The sequence below is a fragment of the Myotis daubentonii genome, chromosome 10 (genome assembly GCF_963259705.1).
Source record: "Myotis daubentonii chromosome 10, mMyoDau2.1, whole genome shotgun sequence".
Lineage (NCBI taxonomy): Eukaryota > Metazoa > Chordata > Mammalia > Chiroptera > Vespertilionidae > Myotis > Myotis daubentonii.
The window spans coordinates 13606816-13624694 of record NC_081849.1 but is presented as its reverse complement, the minus strand read 5'-3'; the positions used below and the strand labels follow the sequence as shown (position 1 = coordinate 13624694).

At 40.7% G+C, this 17879-nt stretch overlaps 1 protein-coding gene across 1 annotated transcript in view; it reads left to right on the top strand.

The window, feature by feature from the left end:
* LOC132211322 (leucine-rich repeat-containing protein 37B-like) overlaps positions 1–17449 on the top strand; it is a 29279-nt gene extending 11830 nt beyond the window's left edge. The window contains exons 5-13 of the mRNA XM_059656051.1: positions 454–534; positions 2009–2080; positions 2707–2781; positions 5460–5575; positions 7354–7485; positions 7743–7870; positions 8678–8776; positions 15108–15145; positions 17395–17449. Of these exons, the coding sequence (XP_059512034.1) occupies positions 454–534; positions 2009–2080; positions 2707–2781; positions 5460–5575; positions 7354–7485; positions 7743–7870; positions 8678–8776; positions 15108–15145; positions 17395–17449 (796 nt within the window). The remainder of the gene's footprint in view (positions 1–453; positions 535–2008; positions 2081–2706; positions 2782–5459; positions 5576–7353; positions 7486–7742; positions 7871–8677; positions 8777–15107; positions 15146–17394) is intronic.
* Positions 17450–17879: the final 430 nt, after the last annotated feature.

Below are 17879 nucleotides of genomic sequence, written 5' to 3'. Positions count from 1 at the left end.
TCCTCAAACAGTTAAAAACAGAATGAACCATTCTATAGCAGTGGTTCTCAACCAGGGTGATTTTGAACCAGGTGACACTTGGCATTAGCCAGAGTTTGAGTTGTCAGAACTGTAGATTTCCTACTGCCATCTAGTGGCAGAGGCCAGAATTATTGTTCAAGGCAGTTCCCCATAATCAAGAATTATCTAGCCCAATATGTCAATAGTGTTGAGGTTGTGTAACCTCTTTTCAGAGAAATATAGATCAGTTTAATACAAACATCTTTTGTATCTAATTCACCACATGTATAAACATGAAAGCATAAACCATAAGCAATATCTCCCATAGTAAGAATTTTAGTGTACAGAGGGAGTATTGAGGTTGTTTTATCATATATAAATTAGAATCTCTGCTAAAGGATAAGTGATCTGAAAGAATTTGTCCTCTTCTTTTGCTTGTGTCTTTTTTGATAGAAATCTTGGGTGCAATTTAATCACAAAAGTGAACTTTGGAACATTTCAGACCTGGCATGGAATGCAGCTATTACACAAGTTGTAAGTGAAATAGATGATGAACACATGTAAAAGCTATGTGTAAAAACTTCTTACAGTGATTGTTTGGCTGGGTATAAGCTCAGTTTGAACTCGAGAAGGATGGCTTAAGAGCCATTCTTTTTTTTTCTTTTTTAAATGAGGAAACTAAAGTGCAAAGAGACCAAGAGACTTGTCTAACTGATATATGCCATGCTCTGCTTTCCCAGCACTGACTTTGGCATGGGCTTGTTTGCTTTCAAGACGTGTGGGGGTGGGGGCGCGCGGTAATACTGAATTGAGAGGAAAATTTATTTCAGCACTGGGAATAAAAGTTTGTGTCAATTAAGAAATTTATTTGACTGATATGTAATCAAAATATTATTTATTTTTGAAACAAACACCCATTAAATTCCTAATAAATGTCAGGCACTAATAGTCAAGAAATTGAGAAGTAAATAGATGATTACATACATTATAAGAAAGCCTGTGATGCAAGAATACACATAGGAGTATGTAATAGGAGCATGGCTTTCACCAGTTCCTCTTACATCTATCCCATTTGTGGCTCCAAAACCAAAGAATTAGGTCTATATTTTTCTTTAACTGGATGGTTTACACTCGATTTTTAAAAATTTCTGGAAATGAAAGAATAGCACCTTGAATTATGAGGACATTAGAAATGGTAATTCCTTGCACTAGCCGGCTTACCTCAGTGGATAGAGCATCGGCCTGCGGACTGAAGGGTCCCTGGTTCAATACTGGCTAAGGGCACATGCCTGGGTTGCAGGCTTGATCCCCAGTAGGGGTTGTGCAGGAGGCAGCCGATCAATGATTCTCTCATCATTGATGTTTCTATCTCTCTCTCTCTCCTCTCCCTTCCTCTCTGATATGAATGAAGAAATATAAAAAAGAAAAAAGAAATGGTATTTCCTGTAGAGCAGGAGCTTCCTATCAGCATAGTCATTAATGGGTTTTCAATCTGAAAGGTTCTTCAGTATATTTTTCTTAGCTATCTACTTTTTTCCTCTTTTTTTTTTTTACTTTCTCTTCTCCACTTTATCATTCAGAGACTTGGGTAGTTCCCCAATAATGAATCCTTTATAGCCCTGGCCCGTGTTATACAGTGGTTGGAGCATTGGCCCATACAACAAGGGGTTGCGGGTTCGATACCTGGTCAAGGGCACATAGCTGAGTTCTGGGTTCTATTCCTGGCCCTCACTGGGTCATGTGGTAGAGGCAACCAACCGATGTGTCTCTCTTACATCGGTGTGTTTTTTTTCTCTCTCACTCTCTCTAAAAAAAGAAGTGGAAAAAATATCTTCGGGTGAGATTAACAACAACAAAAAGAATGCTTTACAGATTCTAAGGGTGATCTCTGGGAATAGACAGAAAATGATTCTTTTCAACCTTCATATTCTGAACCAACAAAATGAATATAAACTTTCATGGCAGTTATTAAAAATGCAGACAATTTTAATTCTATTGCATTTTTCAGAATTGTACATGAAAATCCTCTGATGATGGTTCAAGATCCTTATCTTTTTAATTTGCCAGCGTTGAAATATTTGTAAGTATTGCAACAATTTCATGGCTCCTGAGATGATTTCTGTTCTTACTTTTGTCAAAGATGGACTATTTTGCATTTTGACAAGGAACTGGTAATTTAAATTTTAACTTGGTTATTCTCAAAAATGATTTATTGGCACATAAAAGTGATAAGGAAGACTGTACAAGGGCAAGACAGCCAGCAGAGGAAGGGAGCAGGGTTGAAAAACACATTCTGACATGAAACATGTAGATGCCTGAGGAAATACCATGGATCTCCGAAAGAGAAAAGTAATAAGTTGTACATTCTGTGCTTTTTTAAAAGAATGATAAAATAGTGATTGGAACAGAGAATGAGAAGTAGGATGATGGTAACACAAAAACAAAATATCACATTGTACTGTTCACCTAAGTCATTAATTTGATGATGAAAATACAATAATTTGATGATGCAATACATTTAAATTTCTTCAAGAAGAGCTCTCTAAAATGATTATGTATGGAAAGTAAACTAAGGCACTTTGAATTATGGAGCTGGCTTGACAGAGAAGCCAGAATTTAAGTAAACAGATGTTGTTAAGTGCCTTTTCAAGAATAGAATTTTAGTCTTTGGGTTCATATCATGCATGTTTGGTCTTTCTCCTTCAGAGACATGGGAACAACACAAGTGACGTTTACAACACTTGATAACATTCTCATGACAGCTCCTGAGTTAGAGAAACTGTAAGTTGATTTTTCTTATATTTATTTTCACTTAGTTCTTTTGGGTTGGCTTTTTTATTTTCAAAGTCAGGTTTATTGAGGTATAATTTGTATTTAAAATAATTGTCTCTTTTAAAGCATACAGTTTAGTGAGTTTTGATAAATGTATAGTCTTGATAAATGTACCACCATCATCTTAGAGATCCAGAACACTTTTATCATCCCCAAAGGGCCCCTCATATTTCTTTTTTTTAAATATATTTCTTTATTGATTTCAGAGAGGAAGGGAGAAGGAGAGAGAGATAGAAACATCAGTGATGAGAGAGAATCATTGATTGGCTGCCTCCTGCACACCCCGTACTGGGGAATGAGCCCACAACCCCGACATGTGCCCTTGGCCGGAATCAAACCTGGGACCCTTCAGTCCACAGGCTGATGCTCTATCCACTTAGCCAAGCCGGCTAGGGTGCCCTCATATTTCTTTGCATTCAGGTCCTCCTCCCACCACCAGCTCCTGTCAAGCACCGGTCTGATTTTTATTGTTATAGTCGTGCCTTTTACAGAGTGTCTTATAAATGAAATCATGTAGAGCAAGTGTGTCAAACTCAAAGGCTAACACGGTCCAAATAAATGAGGCATGTGGCCATGGGCTTGATGTAGAATGTAGCTTTTTGTGTTTGGCTTCTTTCATGTAGCATGATCCTTTTGAGATCCATCTAAGTTGTTGCATCTATCAGTAGTACATTTCTTTTTTTATTGCTGCGTAGTATTCCAATTGTGTGTATATACTAGTTTGTTCCTGTAGTAATCAGGTAATGGATATTTGAGCTGTTTCTAGTTTTTTGGCTATTGTGAATTAAGTTGCTAAAAATACTCACATGCAGGTCTTTGTGTGAACATACGTTTTCATTGCTTTGGAGTAAGATACCTAAGGGTGGGGCTGCTGCATTATATGCTGAGTGCATACCTAACTAGTAAAGAAACTGCTAAACTGTGTTCTAAAGTGGTTGTACCATCTCGCCTTCCCACCAGTGGTAGACGAGCGATGCATTTGCTCCACATTTTCACCTGATCTTTATATTTCTGTGTTTTGTTTTTTTTAACTAGCCTTTCTAGTAGGAATGCATTTATATTGCAGTGTGATTTTAACTTGCATTTCTCTAATAGCTGATGGTGTGGAATGTCTGTGTGAAAATATATTTGTCAATGGAGTGTCTGTTCAAATCCTTTTAATTTGACATTTATCTTATTATTGAGTTTTAAGAGTGTTTTATATAAAGTCCTTTCTGTAAGATACGTGTTTATTAAATGTATTTTCCAAGGTTGTGCCTTCTATTAAACATATCACTGAAGACCAGAAGTTTTTAAAAATATATTTTTTTATTTATTTTAGAGAGGGAGAGGCAGAGGGAGAGAGAGAGAGAGAGAAACCTCAATGATGAGGGAATCATTGATCAGCTGCTTCCTGCATGTAACCTGCTGGGGATTGAGCCTGTATCCGAGCCTGTGCCCTGACCTGGAATCCAACCGTGACCTCTTGGTTCATACGTCAATTCTCAATCTCTAAACTACACCGGCAGGCTGGACTGTTTTTTGATTGTATGCTTTTGTTTGTCTTTTTTTAATATTCACCAGGAGATATTTCTCCTATTGAATTTTAGTGAGGGTAGAAGGGAGGAAGAGAGTGGGATAAAAGGAAGAGAGAGAGAGAGGGAGTAGGGAAATATCAACGTGAGAGAGACATTTCAATTGGTTGATTGGTTGCCTCCCACACACCACAAAGCCATCATCAAAATCAAACTGTCTATAGCCTCAAAAAGCTGCATCATGTCCCTTCTATAATTCTTCCTTCCCATTCCTCCTTGCCCTCCCCAATTCCTGTGCAAACACTGATCTGCTTTGTGTTACTATAGGTTAGTTTGCATTTTCTAGAATTTTATATAAATGAATTGTATAGTATCTACTCTTTTCTAACTGGCCTCCTTAATTCTGATGATTATTTTAACACTAGAGGCTCAGTGCACGAAAATAGTGCAGTGGGGGGCGGGGGGGTTTGCAGCAGAGTGTCTCTCAGCCCAGATCATGGTGGATGCCCAAATGATGGCTCCCTATAGGTAGTGGTTCGTAAGCTAGCACTTGGACATCCATAGCATTGCTGTGGAGGCAGGAGAGGCTCCCGACACCACAACTGTGCTGGCCAGCCATAAGCCCAGCTTCTGGCTGAGAGGCATTCTGTCTGTGGGAGCGCACTGATCACCAGGGGGAAACTCCTGTGTTGGGTGTCTACCCCCTGGTGGTCAGTGCATATCATAGCAACTGGTGGTTCTGCCATTTGGTCGATTTGAATATTAGCCTTTTATTATATAGGATTAGTCCATATTTTGCCTAATGTTGTTTTGACTATCAATAATTCATTTCTTCTTATTGCTGAATAGGATTTCATTAAGAATGGATATATCAGTATTTTTCAACATTGATGGCTATTTGAGTTGTTCTAATTTTTGACTATTACAAAAAAAGCTATTGTGAATATTTATATACAAGTCTGTTTATGGAAATATACTTCTATTTCTCTTGATAAGTGCCTGAAAGTGGAATGGCTATGTCATATAGTAGGTGTATGTTTAAGTTTTTTTAAAAAACTATTTTCCAAGTAACTCCTTTGTCACTAATATAATTCTGTATGCTTCCATTTATAGTATCTTACCTAACCGTTTGGCCTGCTGCCTCTGCCAATTTAAAAATAATATAGAGGCTGTTGCCAAGACGGTCAAACTGCATTGTGAGACCGAATGTGTGACCAACACACCGTGTGGTGAGTCTCAATTGCCTGATGATAAACTTTTTAATTTTTATTGTTTTCACTTTTTATTTGTAATCAATGACGATACATTTTTAGGCAAATAAAGTAACTGTATTATTTTTATTCATTTAATCAGAGTTCAACTCTAAAATTTTAAGAACTACTCCTTGCTTAAAGTCAGATGAAGGGAAGGGTCTTACCATTAATGGCCACTTCGTGTGTGTGGTGCTCTCTGCTGGGTGCTTTACTTCCAAATGAGAACGTGTTCATTAGTGTGTCACAGTCTGTAAACTCTTCTGTATGCATCAGGTTTCAATGACCCTTTGCAGTGTAGACATTTTCATTTTGTTTGTTTTTGCAAGTTTATGAAAAAAGTACAAGTGATGCTGTTTTATGTAAGTTTTATTTGGAACCAGAGAGTTTTTGGATCCATCACCAGAAGCTGCTACCCAGCCCTTCTAAGGCATGGGGGGGCTCTTTCTTAGACTGTCCAACTCTGAACTTGCTCTGAAGCACAAGGTTTTCTATCCACCAAACAGGTGTGTGCTTTTAAGTATTTTTCTCCACATTAGGTTTCTTGGCAGCTACTTGATAACTTGCAAAATGTGCTTTTACACCCAGAGAGCTTAAATACAAGTTTCCATCAGTGATCTATGCTACTTATATGAAGTCAGTGTTGCTTATTTTTCAAAACAATGTTTTGACCAATGATATTACTCCCTTCTGCCCCAAAGTGGGCAGATTAGGCATTTTAATCTCCGTTAAAGGTGAGTAAAAACAAGATCAGAAAGGGCTAAGACCACTTGCCCAGGCCTCTAGCTCCCAGTTTTGGGCTCTCCGCAAGCCCATGCTCTTTCCCAGGACGTTAGCTCCTTCTCTCACCCTTATCACCACCAGCAATACCTTTAATTCTTCTGAAAATTCTTGTGTACCAGCTGCACAATGGCACACTTAACCTTCACACAGTCAGAATCTTGGGATGGTTTCCCAAGTACAGCTGAAAATATAAGAAATGACATGAAATGATAGCAAAGTGGGCATCTGACAAAAGTTATTTTTTCCCTTCAGTATTTTAGAACCCCAAGTATTATTCCATAGATTTAGTGAACATTCCACAGTGGCACACAACCTGGCAAGTCTCTTAACGTACATCCTGAGTTCCTGCCTAAATATTAAGCACAGAGCGAGGGTAGACATATTGTTTGTTCTGATTAGAGCCCTCTGTTATGGGGCTGGCATATGTGGAGGCAGCGCCCAAGTAAGGAATCGGTGGGTTAGTGGAGAAGGGTATGTCCAGATGAGGACGTGTTAGCAGTGGGTGTTAATCGTGGTCATCTGTGATGGTAGCAAGAACACAAGCATCCTGAAGAGTGGAGAGAGGAAGGCTCAGGCCCCCTCTGCATCTGAAGCAGGACAGGATGGGGTGCGTGAATGTGAGGAGTCACAGTAGATCTGCAGAGCGTCTAACTGAGTGGGTCTTCCAGCCCTGGCTTTTGTCCAGTAACGGGCAGTTGGCCCTTGGGGACCAATGGAATAATCCTAAATATAGTCACCATATATCATGTTATGGAATGTTCTAAGTAAATAACCACTTTAAAAAAAGATACAGTTTCTCCTTTGGTTTTGTCAACAATCATAGATGTAAGTTGGGGTTTATAATTCTCCTCTCCAAATGGCACTCAAATATTTGCCGATTCCCTATATATTGGACTGGGATGTAGGCTTTGGACTGACAAATATCTGTCCCATGAGTCTTTCAATATCAAATGTGATTTCTTCTTTTTTGACAGATGAAGAGCTCCTATTAGAAGGACCTCTCATCAAAGTATTACAAGGCCGGCAGAACATCAGCACTGAGCTGACCATTGAGCCAGAGAGGGCATCCTCAAACAAAAAGAGCGACACTTCCTCATCCCTTATGAGTGAGCAGCTAGACTTTAATGATAAAAGTGATGTTAATAGTGCACTAAATTACCAATTGCCTTATTTCTTGGAAGGAAATCTAGAAGATATAGAATCCACTTTATTACCATTCATTAAACTCCGTCTTTCAAATGTACTCGATGCAGATATGCCCCTGAATCATTTGCAAAACAACAGAAGGAATCCTTCTGTTAAACCAAAACTTAACCATTCAAGTTTCAAAAATTGACCGAGGAAACTCTATTTTCTGGAATAGGCCTTCTGATGAGACTGCTCACCGAGCAGGAGGAAGTAAAGATATCCAACGCAGAGTGGGATGCGGAACAATGGAAAGATGAGAGGATGCAAGCCCCCCAGAAGCAGGAAGAGAAGGCATCCAATGAGGTGAGGACAGGTCCTGAGATACCTGCCCTGGACTTTTAGTCAGTTTAGGTCACAGTGATGGCGAAGCTATGACACACGTGTCAGAGGTGACACGGGAACCCATTTTTTTGGTTTATTTTTCTTTGTTAAATGACATTTAAATATGTAAAATAAATATCAAAAATATAAATCTTTGTTTTACTATGGTTACAAATATCAAAATATTAATATATGTGAAACTGCACCAGAGTTCAGTTAGGGTTTTTGCCAAAATGCTGACACGCCGAGCTCAAAAGGTTCGCTATCACTGGTTTAGGACATGCCATGAAAGTACCCAAGTAGGAAGACCAGGGGCACCTCGTCTCAATCGTGTCTTGATCATGTGACTTTGGCTAAGACAGTGATCTGCCACTTTGCTCATTTAGAGATTTGTGCCACTGTTCCTAGGGTAGATGAGAAGAGGTCCTAAATTCCAAGATGAACATATTGTACAAGAAAATGCTAATGAGCAAATTACATAACACATTAGATGTGGTATGTTCTTTTGGAGCCTATAAGATGTGGTATGTTGCTTAAGAACCACGTGGAAAGGTGGGGTCTTAGAATAGTAGTTAAGAATAGTTACCAATTCATTAGAATAGGCTAGAGAATAATTAGATTTTATGCTTTCCATACCTTTGTGGGTTTTTTTAATGTTGTTCTTGTTGTTGCTGTTGCTGTTGTTCTTTTTCTTCTCCTCCCCCTCCCCCACTCCTTCTCCTCCTCCCATTCCCCTCTCTCTCCCCCTCCTCCTCTTCCTCAAACTCCTCCTCCTCCTCCCTCTTCTAGCTCAGGCAAGAAGTGCTAAGATATAAGAACGACATCATCACTGCAGCAGCTATGATTCCAGTAACAACGTTTTATTCTGTAGTTTTCTGTCTCATTGTGGTAAGACAACAGTTAATTCAGATTTCCAATATATAGTCCATCTTTGAGGAGGTTCAGAACCCACAACCTGAAAATCAAAGCCACTTTCCTGTCTACTCCTACTTGATACTCTTCTTTAGTCATGAGCACTGAGATATGCTTTATTCTTTTTTTTATTAAAAATTATATTGCAGGGATGTTTAAAGGAAGCCCACTCCCAGAAATCTGTGAAAATGAAATCAAGATAACAAGCCATTAGACCATTTTAAAAATATATATTTTTATTGATTTCAGAGAGGAAGGGAGACGGAGAGAGAGATAGAAACATCAAAGATGGGCTGCCTCCTGCAAGCCCCTTATTGGGAGCAAGCCTGCAACTCAGGCATGTGCCCTGTACTGGAATCGAACCTGGAACCCTTCAGTCTACAGAACAATGCGCTATACACTGAGTCAAACCAGCCTCGAGACTATTTTGAAACTTAAGTTTGATATACCAGAATTGATATGATAGCAAAATTTCTTCAACTCAAAATGAACGATGTTGAGTTGATGTACTAATCAATTACTCTCTTCCTGACTTCTTTATTTGTTGGCTAAAATGAGGAGAGATATGGAATCTCCAACCTCATGGAGCTATGTCACCCTAGCAGATGGGACATGGCATAATGATAAAAGTGTGATCTTGTCAATTCTTAAGGTATACTTAGCAGCTTTCTTCTCCAGTGTGTAAGGCATGGTGTTAGTAGATTCAGTTAAAACACTACAACCTAAATCCTGCATCAGGCTTCTCTAAAGCCTGTCACGTTAGAGTCACCTGTTCCTAGAGCTTGTCTGTGTCCCTTTTGTTCAATTACATGATGGTGTGCTTTCCCTACAGGGAGATTGGTGACATTAAAAGAATGATTTAATAAGCTGAAGATCTTGACTCTACCCCATAAATCCAACATAATATATTTCAACAGTCATGGCAGCCCTCCATTCTAGCCAAAGCCACCCCTCACCATAACCTAGCCCACACCTGGCCCATTCCCACTTTTTTAAATGCCTTTGCTCATCTAAAATTCCCTTATTTTGCTCTCCCTGGGAAAGTCCTGTCAATATCTCAAAAGCCAGCTGAGGTTAATCTTTCTTCATGAACCTTTCCGGGAGTCTTCCAGCCATGCTGTTCTTAGTCCTTTTGTGAGCTGTGTCACTATTCTTTTTTTGAGGTAATAGTAAGGCAGTCCCTTCCCCTGAGAACTTAAAAATGTGGTAAACAATTTTTTAAAATGTGTCTCCCTAAGAGAGAAATACCTAGGTGAACACATCATGGAGCAGAGCAGAGATGTGTATAGACCAAGTGGCTTCAGACCTATGTGTTCCTAAGACTTTTGAAATGTCACATTTTAATATTCTAATCAGTGGAAGAAAATGAAAAATGGGAATAGAAAAGCCCCCTAATTATTTGAGAAGGAAAATAATAGCAGGTTTATATTCTCATCTTAAACAAACATACTTACCTAAATGTAAAAAACATAGAACCTTTATTAGTACTAGGAAAAAACAGAAGCAATATATTTATAATCTGGTGTTGGGAAAAAGCTTTTGGAGCCTGATACCACAGGCAGAGACTTTGATAGATTTGACCAGCTTTTCTGTGACACCATTAGCAAACTTAGCACTGGTTGATGCCAAGCACAGGATGTAGATTTTTCCATACACATATTCAATCCCCACAATCCTGTGAGGAAGACAGTACCACCTTCTCCCATAGATGGAGATTGACTTAAGTTCCCAGTGGCAAAGTCAAAAGCAGGTCCCTGTTTTGCCTGACTGCTAAGCCTTTGCTTCTTCCTCCACTGCTCTGTCTCCTTAAAGACAAAAACACTGGGGCCATGGCCGCTGTTGCTCAATAGTGAGAGCATCACTCTGAGTGCCAAAGGGTCACAGGTTTGATTCCAGGTCAGGGGCGAGTACCTGGGTTGCAGGGCACCTGCCATGCAGGAAGCAACCAGTAAATGTGCCTCTATCACATTCCTATTTCTCTCTCTCTTTTTTCCCTCCTGCCCCCTCCCTTTCACTCTCTCTGAAAAACAATGGAAAAAATATCCTTAGGTGAGGATTAACAACAACAAAAATGAACACTGGGGAATATTTGAAACAGTGAAAGTCAGTGCAATCCACTAAGGTTTAAGTTATTTTTTTATTTATTTTTTAAAATATATTTTATTGATTTATTACAGAGAGGAAGGGAGAGGGATAGAGAGTTAGAAACATCAATGGGAGAGAAATATAGATCAGCACCCTCCTGCACACCTCACAACTGAGGATGTGCCCGCAACCAAGGTTCATGCCCTTGACTGGAATCGAACCTGGGAGCCTTCAGTCTGCAGGCGAATGCTCTATCCAGTGAGCCAACCCGGTCAGGCAAGAATTAAGTTATTTAATGTAAAAAGAGTTCCATAAATCAATAGGGAGAAGACAATCCAGGGTGGAAGAGGGCAAGGGCTGTGAAGAGTAGGCTATGTGTAGACATCTGTCTCCATACCTGTTGATCTTCTCATGGCTTATGGAGTGTGGATTTTATTAGCGAGGTCTTTGTCACCTCACAGTATGAAAGTAGTCTGATATTTTCTTCTAGTCCTTTTTATAACATTTGGGGCTTTTTTCTCAAATTAAAAAAAACTATCATTGGTTTTATTTGCTTTCCTTGTGGTTGACTGTTTTTCCCCTATATGAAGATCCAATTGTCTTAAAATGTTTTATGGAAGATCTCATTCTTTCTTTACTGAACAAAAATCTATCTTTTTGTGGACTCTATTCTGTTGACCCAGTTAGCTTTTTTTGTACCAGTAGCAGTATCACTACACATATATTTTGATTGATTTCAGAGAGGAGGGGAGCTGGAGAGAAAGATAGAAACATCAATGATGAGAGAATCATTGATCAGCTGCCTCTTGCACATCCCCTGCTAGGGATGGAGCCTGCAACCCGGGTATGTGCCCTTAACCAGATTGGAGCCCAGGAACCTTCAGTTTTCAGGCCAACACTCTATCCTCTGAGCAAAACTGGCTAGGGCCTGTGTCACTATATAATTCCAGTTCCTTTTTAAACTCCTTTTTGGAAGTTAAACTCCTTTTTTATCTTTTTTCATACATTTCATTGCATATTTTCTCTACCAAATGTCAGTGGGTCGGTTTAGGTTTAAAAATCATCGTGGAATTTGAATAGGATTACATTGCATTTGTAGATTAATTTAAGGAGAACTGGCATCTTTACTACCTTGTAGGAACACAGTTCTTCACTTTGTGTATTCTTTCTAAAGTCTTTCAGAAGAGTTTTAATGGGTCTTACACATTTTTTGTTAAGTTTATTTCTTTATACATTTTATTGATATTGCAAATGGTCTTTCATTTTTTATGGGATTTTTTTTATTTCTAAAATAATTAAATCTTTATTTTCTGATTATTACAGTTGTTTCTCTTTTCTCCCCCAATAGCTCCCCTCCACCCGGTTCCCACCCCGCCCTCTGCCCTCACCGGCCCCCGCCCCCTACTGACCTCATCCATAGGTGCACGATTTTTGTCCACTTTCTTCCCACATCCCCTACCTTCTCCCCCCCCCTTTTGCACTCCCTCTCTATATCCCTGATTCTATTATAGTCACCATTTTATTCTGTTCATCAGATTATTTATTCACTTGATTTTTAGATTCACTTGTTGATAGAGGTGTATTTCTTGTTCATAATTTGTAGCTTTACCTTTTTCTTTTTCTTCCTCTTCTTAAAGGATACCTTTAAGCATTTCATATAATACTGGTTTGATGGTAATGAACTCCTTTAGCTTTTCCTTATCTGTGAAGTTCTTTATCTGACCTTCAATTTTGAATGGTATCTTTGCTGGATCAAATCATCTTGGTTGTAGATTCTTGGCATTTATCACTTTGAATATTTGTTGCCACTCGCTTCTGGCCTGCATAGTTTCTGTTGAGAAATCAGCTGACAGTCGTATGGGTACTCCCTTTTAGGTAACTGACTTTTTCTCTCTTGCTGCTTTTAAGATTTTCTCTTGGCATTTTAATTATGATGTGTCTTGGTGTGGTCCCCTTTGGATTCTTTTGTTTAGGGTTCTCTGCGCTAACTGGGCTTGGAAGTCTATTTCTTTCACCAGGTAAGCGAAGTTTTCTGTCATCAGTTCTTCAAATAGGTTTTCAATATCTTGCTCTCTCTCTTCTTCTGGCACCCCTATAATTCCGAGGTTGGTACGATTGAAGCTGTCCCAGAGGCTTCTTACACTATCTTCATATTTCTGGATTCTTTTTTTGCTTTTCTTTTCTGGTTGGGTGTTTTTTGCTTCTTCGTATTTGGAAACATTGGCTTGATTCCTGTGATCCTCTAGTCTGCTGTTGGAACTCTGCATAATATCTGTTATTACAGTCAGTGTATGCTTAATTTCTAGTTGGTCCTTTTCATACCCTCGATGGTCTCACTAGATTTCTTAAGGATCTCTCTACATTTATTGGTGGTCTCATCCGTCTTTTTGAGGGTCTTACTAAATTTGTCGGCAGTTTCTAGAAAGTTCTTGAAAAACCTTAAAAGTGTGGTTTTGAACTCTGTATCCAATAGTTTGCTTTCCTCCATTTCCATTGTTTGTGTCCCGTTTCTTTGTCTCCGCATTTTGGCTGCTTCCCAGTGTTGATAGAGTGACTTTCTGTGCTAGATGTCCTAGAGGGCCCAGTGGATCAGTCTCCCCAATTACCTGAGGTGGACACTCTTGGTGCACCCCCTGGTGGGCTTTGTGCACAGTCTTGTTGTAGTTAAGCCTTGATTGTTTTAGGTATCGCTGGGAGGAATTGACCTCCAGGCCAATTGGCTGTGAGAATCAGCTGTGTCTGCAGTGGGAGAACTTCTGTGCTGAAGATACCCTTCTGGGGCAAGACTTGCTTCAATGGGGCTTTGGTGCTCACTGAGTCTGCCCCCTGAATTTGACCCTTATGGATCTGAGGAGTTGTAATCTGGATGGTCCCACTCTGACCACTGGGTACACTGGCTCTTGGATCTAAGGAGGTGCTAATTTAGCCTCTGCCTGAGGCAACCCAGCAGGAGCTACAAAGAGATCTGCAGATTCCCCTTCTTTTTTGGGGGTTTGGAGGTGCCCAGATGAGGCCCAGCTATGAAGCAATGCAAGCTCCTATGGGGCCTTGGGCCTTCTCTTGGAAGTTCTGGGTCTGTCTGGCCGAGCTACAATTTGTTGTGTAATTTTCAGATTGTAAAGGGCCAGGGCATTCAGATGCAAATCCTCTACAGTAGCATAGGTGGAGCCGGGTCTCAGGGAATCAACAGAGCGGAGCAAGCCGATATGGCTGATCCTCACCCCTGCCCTAAGGGGCCCCGCATCTCAGTGACCCAGTAATTGCTCCAAGCACCTCTGAGGGAAAGCCGCCCTCAACTTCCGAGTTCTGCCCACTGCCAGACAGTCCCGTTTCTCCCCATATGAGTCCTGGTTCCCCAGAGACTTCCTGGACCTGGAGTTCAGAGCAGTCGCAAGCTTGAGACTCCCTCCCCATTCAAAAAGAAAGCCGCCTCCTCAGGTGCCAGCCCCTTTCCGCACGCTCGAGCCTCCGTACCTCTGCACTTTACTTCCTCAGCTCCTCTGAGTCTCAGTGTGCTTTTCTCTTTCCTTCTAGTTGTAGAATTTCCACTCAGCCAGCCTTCCTGTGGTTCTGGATAATGTTTGTTTTGTCTTTTCATTGTAATTTTGAAGTTGTTGTGAGAGGCAGCAATTTCTGGTGTTTACCTATGCCGCCATCTTGGGTTCTCCCCTATTTTTTTTTATTAGTTATTTGTGGTATGTAGGAAAGCTATTACATTTGCATGTCTTGATTTAGCCATCTTACTGAGTTGTCATATTACTGCCAATAAAATTTTAACCTATGCTCTTGGGCTTTTTAGGTTGTGCATCATCTCATGTGCAATTACGTTTTGTCTCCTTCTTCCCAGTACTTCATTTTTCCTATTACATTGATTAGGACCTCCTCAACAATGATAAAGAGTAAAAGTACTAACAGGAATCCGATTCTTGTTCTTGGCCTAAAACAGAGCTGCTGTGTAGGTTTCTGGTAGATACTTTCATTTTCTTTGCTACTTCTAAGTGTTTTTATTGGGAATTATCTGCTGAATGTTATCTGAAACAGCCAAGAAAATGCATTGCCAGCTGCATGCAAGGTCCTAAGTTAGAACTATGGAAGAGTCAAAGGACTAGGCAGAGTTTCTCTCCTCAAAAAAGTTACCATCTCACTTAAGACAGAAGGAATAAAGCTTTAAAGAAAGTGGTCATTGTATGAATAATCACGATGTTGTTTTCTTCCAAAATAGATTTTTCGGAGGAAGATACAGAAAAGAGGAAGCTCAAGGTAAATATAGGTCTGGAGATTCTTAAAGTAGAATTTTATGAGGAGAGGAACTTCCTCTTTCTGTAAGCGGCCAGAGATGACCTCTGAAAATGGTTCATTATTCACTTGAGTCAGAAAACCCCACATAGCATGAAAGTCAGGAGATTTAAACCTTTGTGTTCACTTTAAGGACATCCGTGAAACTACACGGGTCATCAAGGGTATGCATATCTGAAAACCCCCAAGCTTCTGAAGGATGTCACTTTATAGGAGCAATGTGTTCCCTTCCGTCATTACAGTGGTGGAATTGGTAGGCATGCTCAGGCCAAAGAAAGGGGCTGGGACAAGATTGGGTACAGGTTGGTGACCCCAAAGAGTGCTGAATTTTTGCTGCTGTTAACGTAAAAAAAACCACTGTAAAGAATTTTTGTGAATTTATTTGAGCCAAACTGTTGACATGCATTGAAGCAGAACCTCTAGGAATTGAGGTGTTACTCCAAAGAATGCCAGGTTACATCTGTATTTATACATTGCAATCAAAGGAAAGGGATGTAGGTGGATTACATGAAATCCATTGGTGATAGTTTAAGGAGGTGGGATAAAGCAAAGCAGGAAAACCTCTGGGATAGGATAAAAAGTGACATCATGGACATGTGCTGCTTTTACATAGATGGATACAGGATAGTTCAACATCATTAACACTTGACGATTAACTTGATAACATAACAATGAGCAAATGTCCTGGTGATATTTGTTGCACCCTGAAGGGTCCCGAAAAAAGAGGAATTTAGAAATTACCCAGATATTTCACAAATATGTTATCCTAGAAGCAAAAAGGCAAATGGGCTCAGTAAAGACCTAAGTTGATCTTTGTCAGGGAAAATACTGGCCTAGGACATGACAACCCACTATAACCTGTTTGCAGTTAAATATTTAATTTTCAGACCAGTCTCTGAGTCTGCAAGACTGCCATGCAGGCCTGCCCTGAGCTTGTCAGGTTAGCATGTGGCCCCTTTTGTCCACACTGCACATGCTGAAAAATGCAGTAAGCAACACTGAAAATCCTGCCTATACCCCATGCCAAGCCACATACATAGGTCTCCCAGAGACATTGCAGGGCCATTTTAAACTGTCACAGAGAATTGGAAGCCCAGCACGCAAGCAATCATTTTCAAGGTCCCAGGTCTGCGAAGATTTTGCTCAGGAATATGGACCCAGGTACTCAATTAGTCCGAATAAGACCAGAACTATATGTGCGAGGGTCATGGAGGATGGCATGAATCACTAAGTGTTGGTATGTATTTTCTTCCAAGCAGCTTTTTCTCCAAATTCAAGTCATCATCAGACGTGGATGAGGAGGTAAATTTGAGGAGGACAAAGTACTGTGTCGGGAGAAAGCACGGGAAATGTAGAGTTCATGTCTCCCCATCCTTTTTCTAGGAACCTTGATTTTGGAGGAAGTGGCCTCTTTGCATAAAAAACTGCCGGAAGCCGGTCCATCCTTGCTGCTTGACACAGTCACTGCAGGAAAGAAACATCTGCACAGCATATGTTTCAAGGGACCTGGCGTATATAGCATACTGTTCTTAATATGTTTGCTCCCCTTAGTGCTGTGTGTTTTAAGCAAGGTCACCTCTCTGAGAAAGGTTGTTTCCCCAGGTAGGAATTTTTCCCTGAAGTCAGGGAGGGGATGCCTCTCCTAGAAAGGTTGTTTTTCCAGGTAGGAATTTTTCCCTGAAGTCAGGGAGGGGATGAAACTCCTTAACTAAGTGCCAGGGGGGTAGTTAATCACTACAAACAACCATGCTTAAGCTACATAATCTTTACTCCCTGGAATGGAGATAAGAAACGCCCTAACCTTTGTAATAGAAATTGACAGGATTAAAATCAACTGGGATAAATACCGTTGTAACAAGACAATAAACAGCAGAACCTCTCTGGAGATCCAGACCAGAACTTGGCTGGAGATCAGGGCTAGAGATCCTGGCTAGGCTGCTGATCAACTGAATGCTGTTTCCGTGTCATTCCTTCTTCGCCGACTCCGTCTATGCCTTTGGGAACCCCTGGACCTGCTGGGGTTGGACCCCAGCAAAAAACATCTATGGCAAAGGGAAAAAGAAACTAAAGTCAGAGGAGCAGGAATTGTTCCTAAAAACGTAAATAATTGGCAACACTTAGAATTCCTATCTCAAATGAGGAAATAATGAATAGTTTAATTGTTCCTTTCAAGAGTCAAAGCCTTGACCTTCTTCTTTTTCTTCTTACCCTAGGAAGCGGAGTAAATCCTCCCCTGCTGCGGACACAGATGGGGAAAGTTCTCCCTAAAATGGCATCAATAAACCCTACCTTAAGGATTATTGATTAAGGCTTATTAGTAAAGCATCCCAGTGCAAGAAATTTGTGCATGGCAGGGAGGGGGTGGGGTGTCCCTCAGTCCGGCATGCACCCTCTCCAATCTGGGACACCTCGGGGGATGTCGGACATCCCTCTCTCCATCTGGGACCAGTGGCTCATAACCACTCGCCTGCTTGTCTGCCTAATTGCCTCTAACTGCTTCTGCTTGCCAGCGTGATCGCCCCCTAACCGCTCCCCTGCCAGCCCAATTGATGCCTAACTACTGCCCTTCTGGCCTGATCGCCCCCAGCTGCCCTCCCATGCCTGCCCGATTCCCCACAGCTGCCCTCCCCTGCCAGCCCATTCGACCCAAGCTGCCCTCCCCTGCTGGCTCAATTGCCATCAGCTGCCATCCCCTACC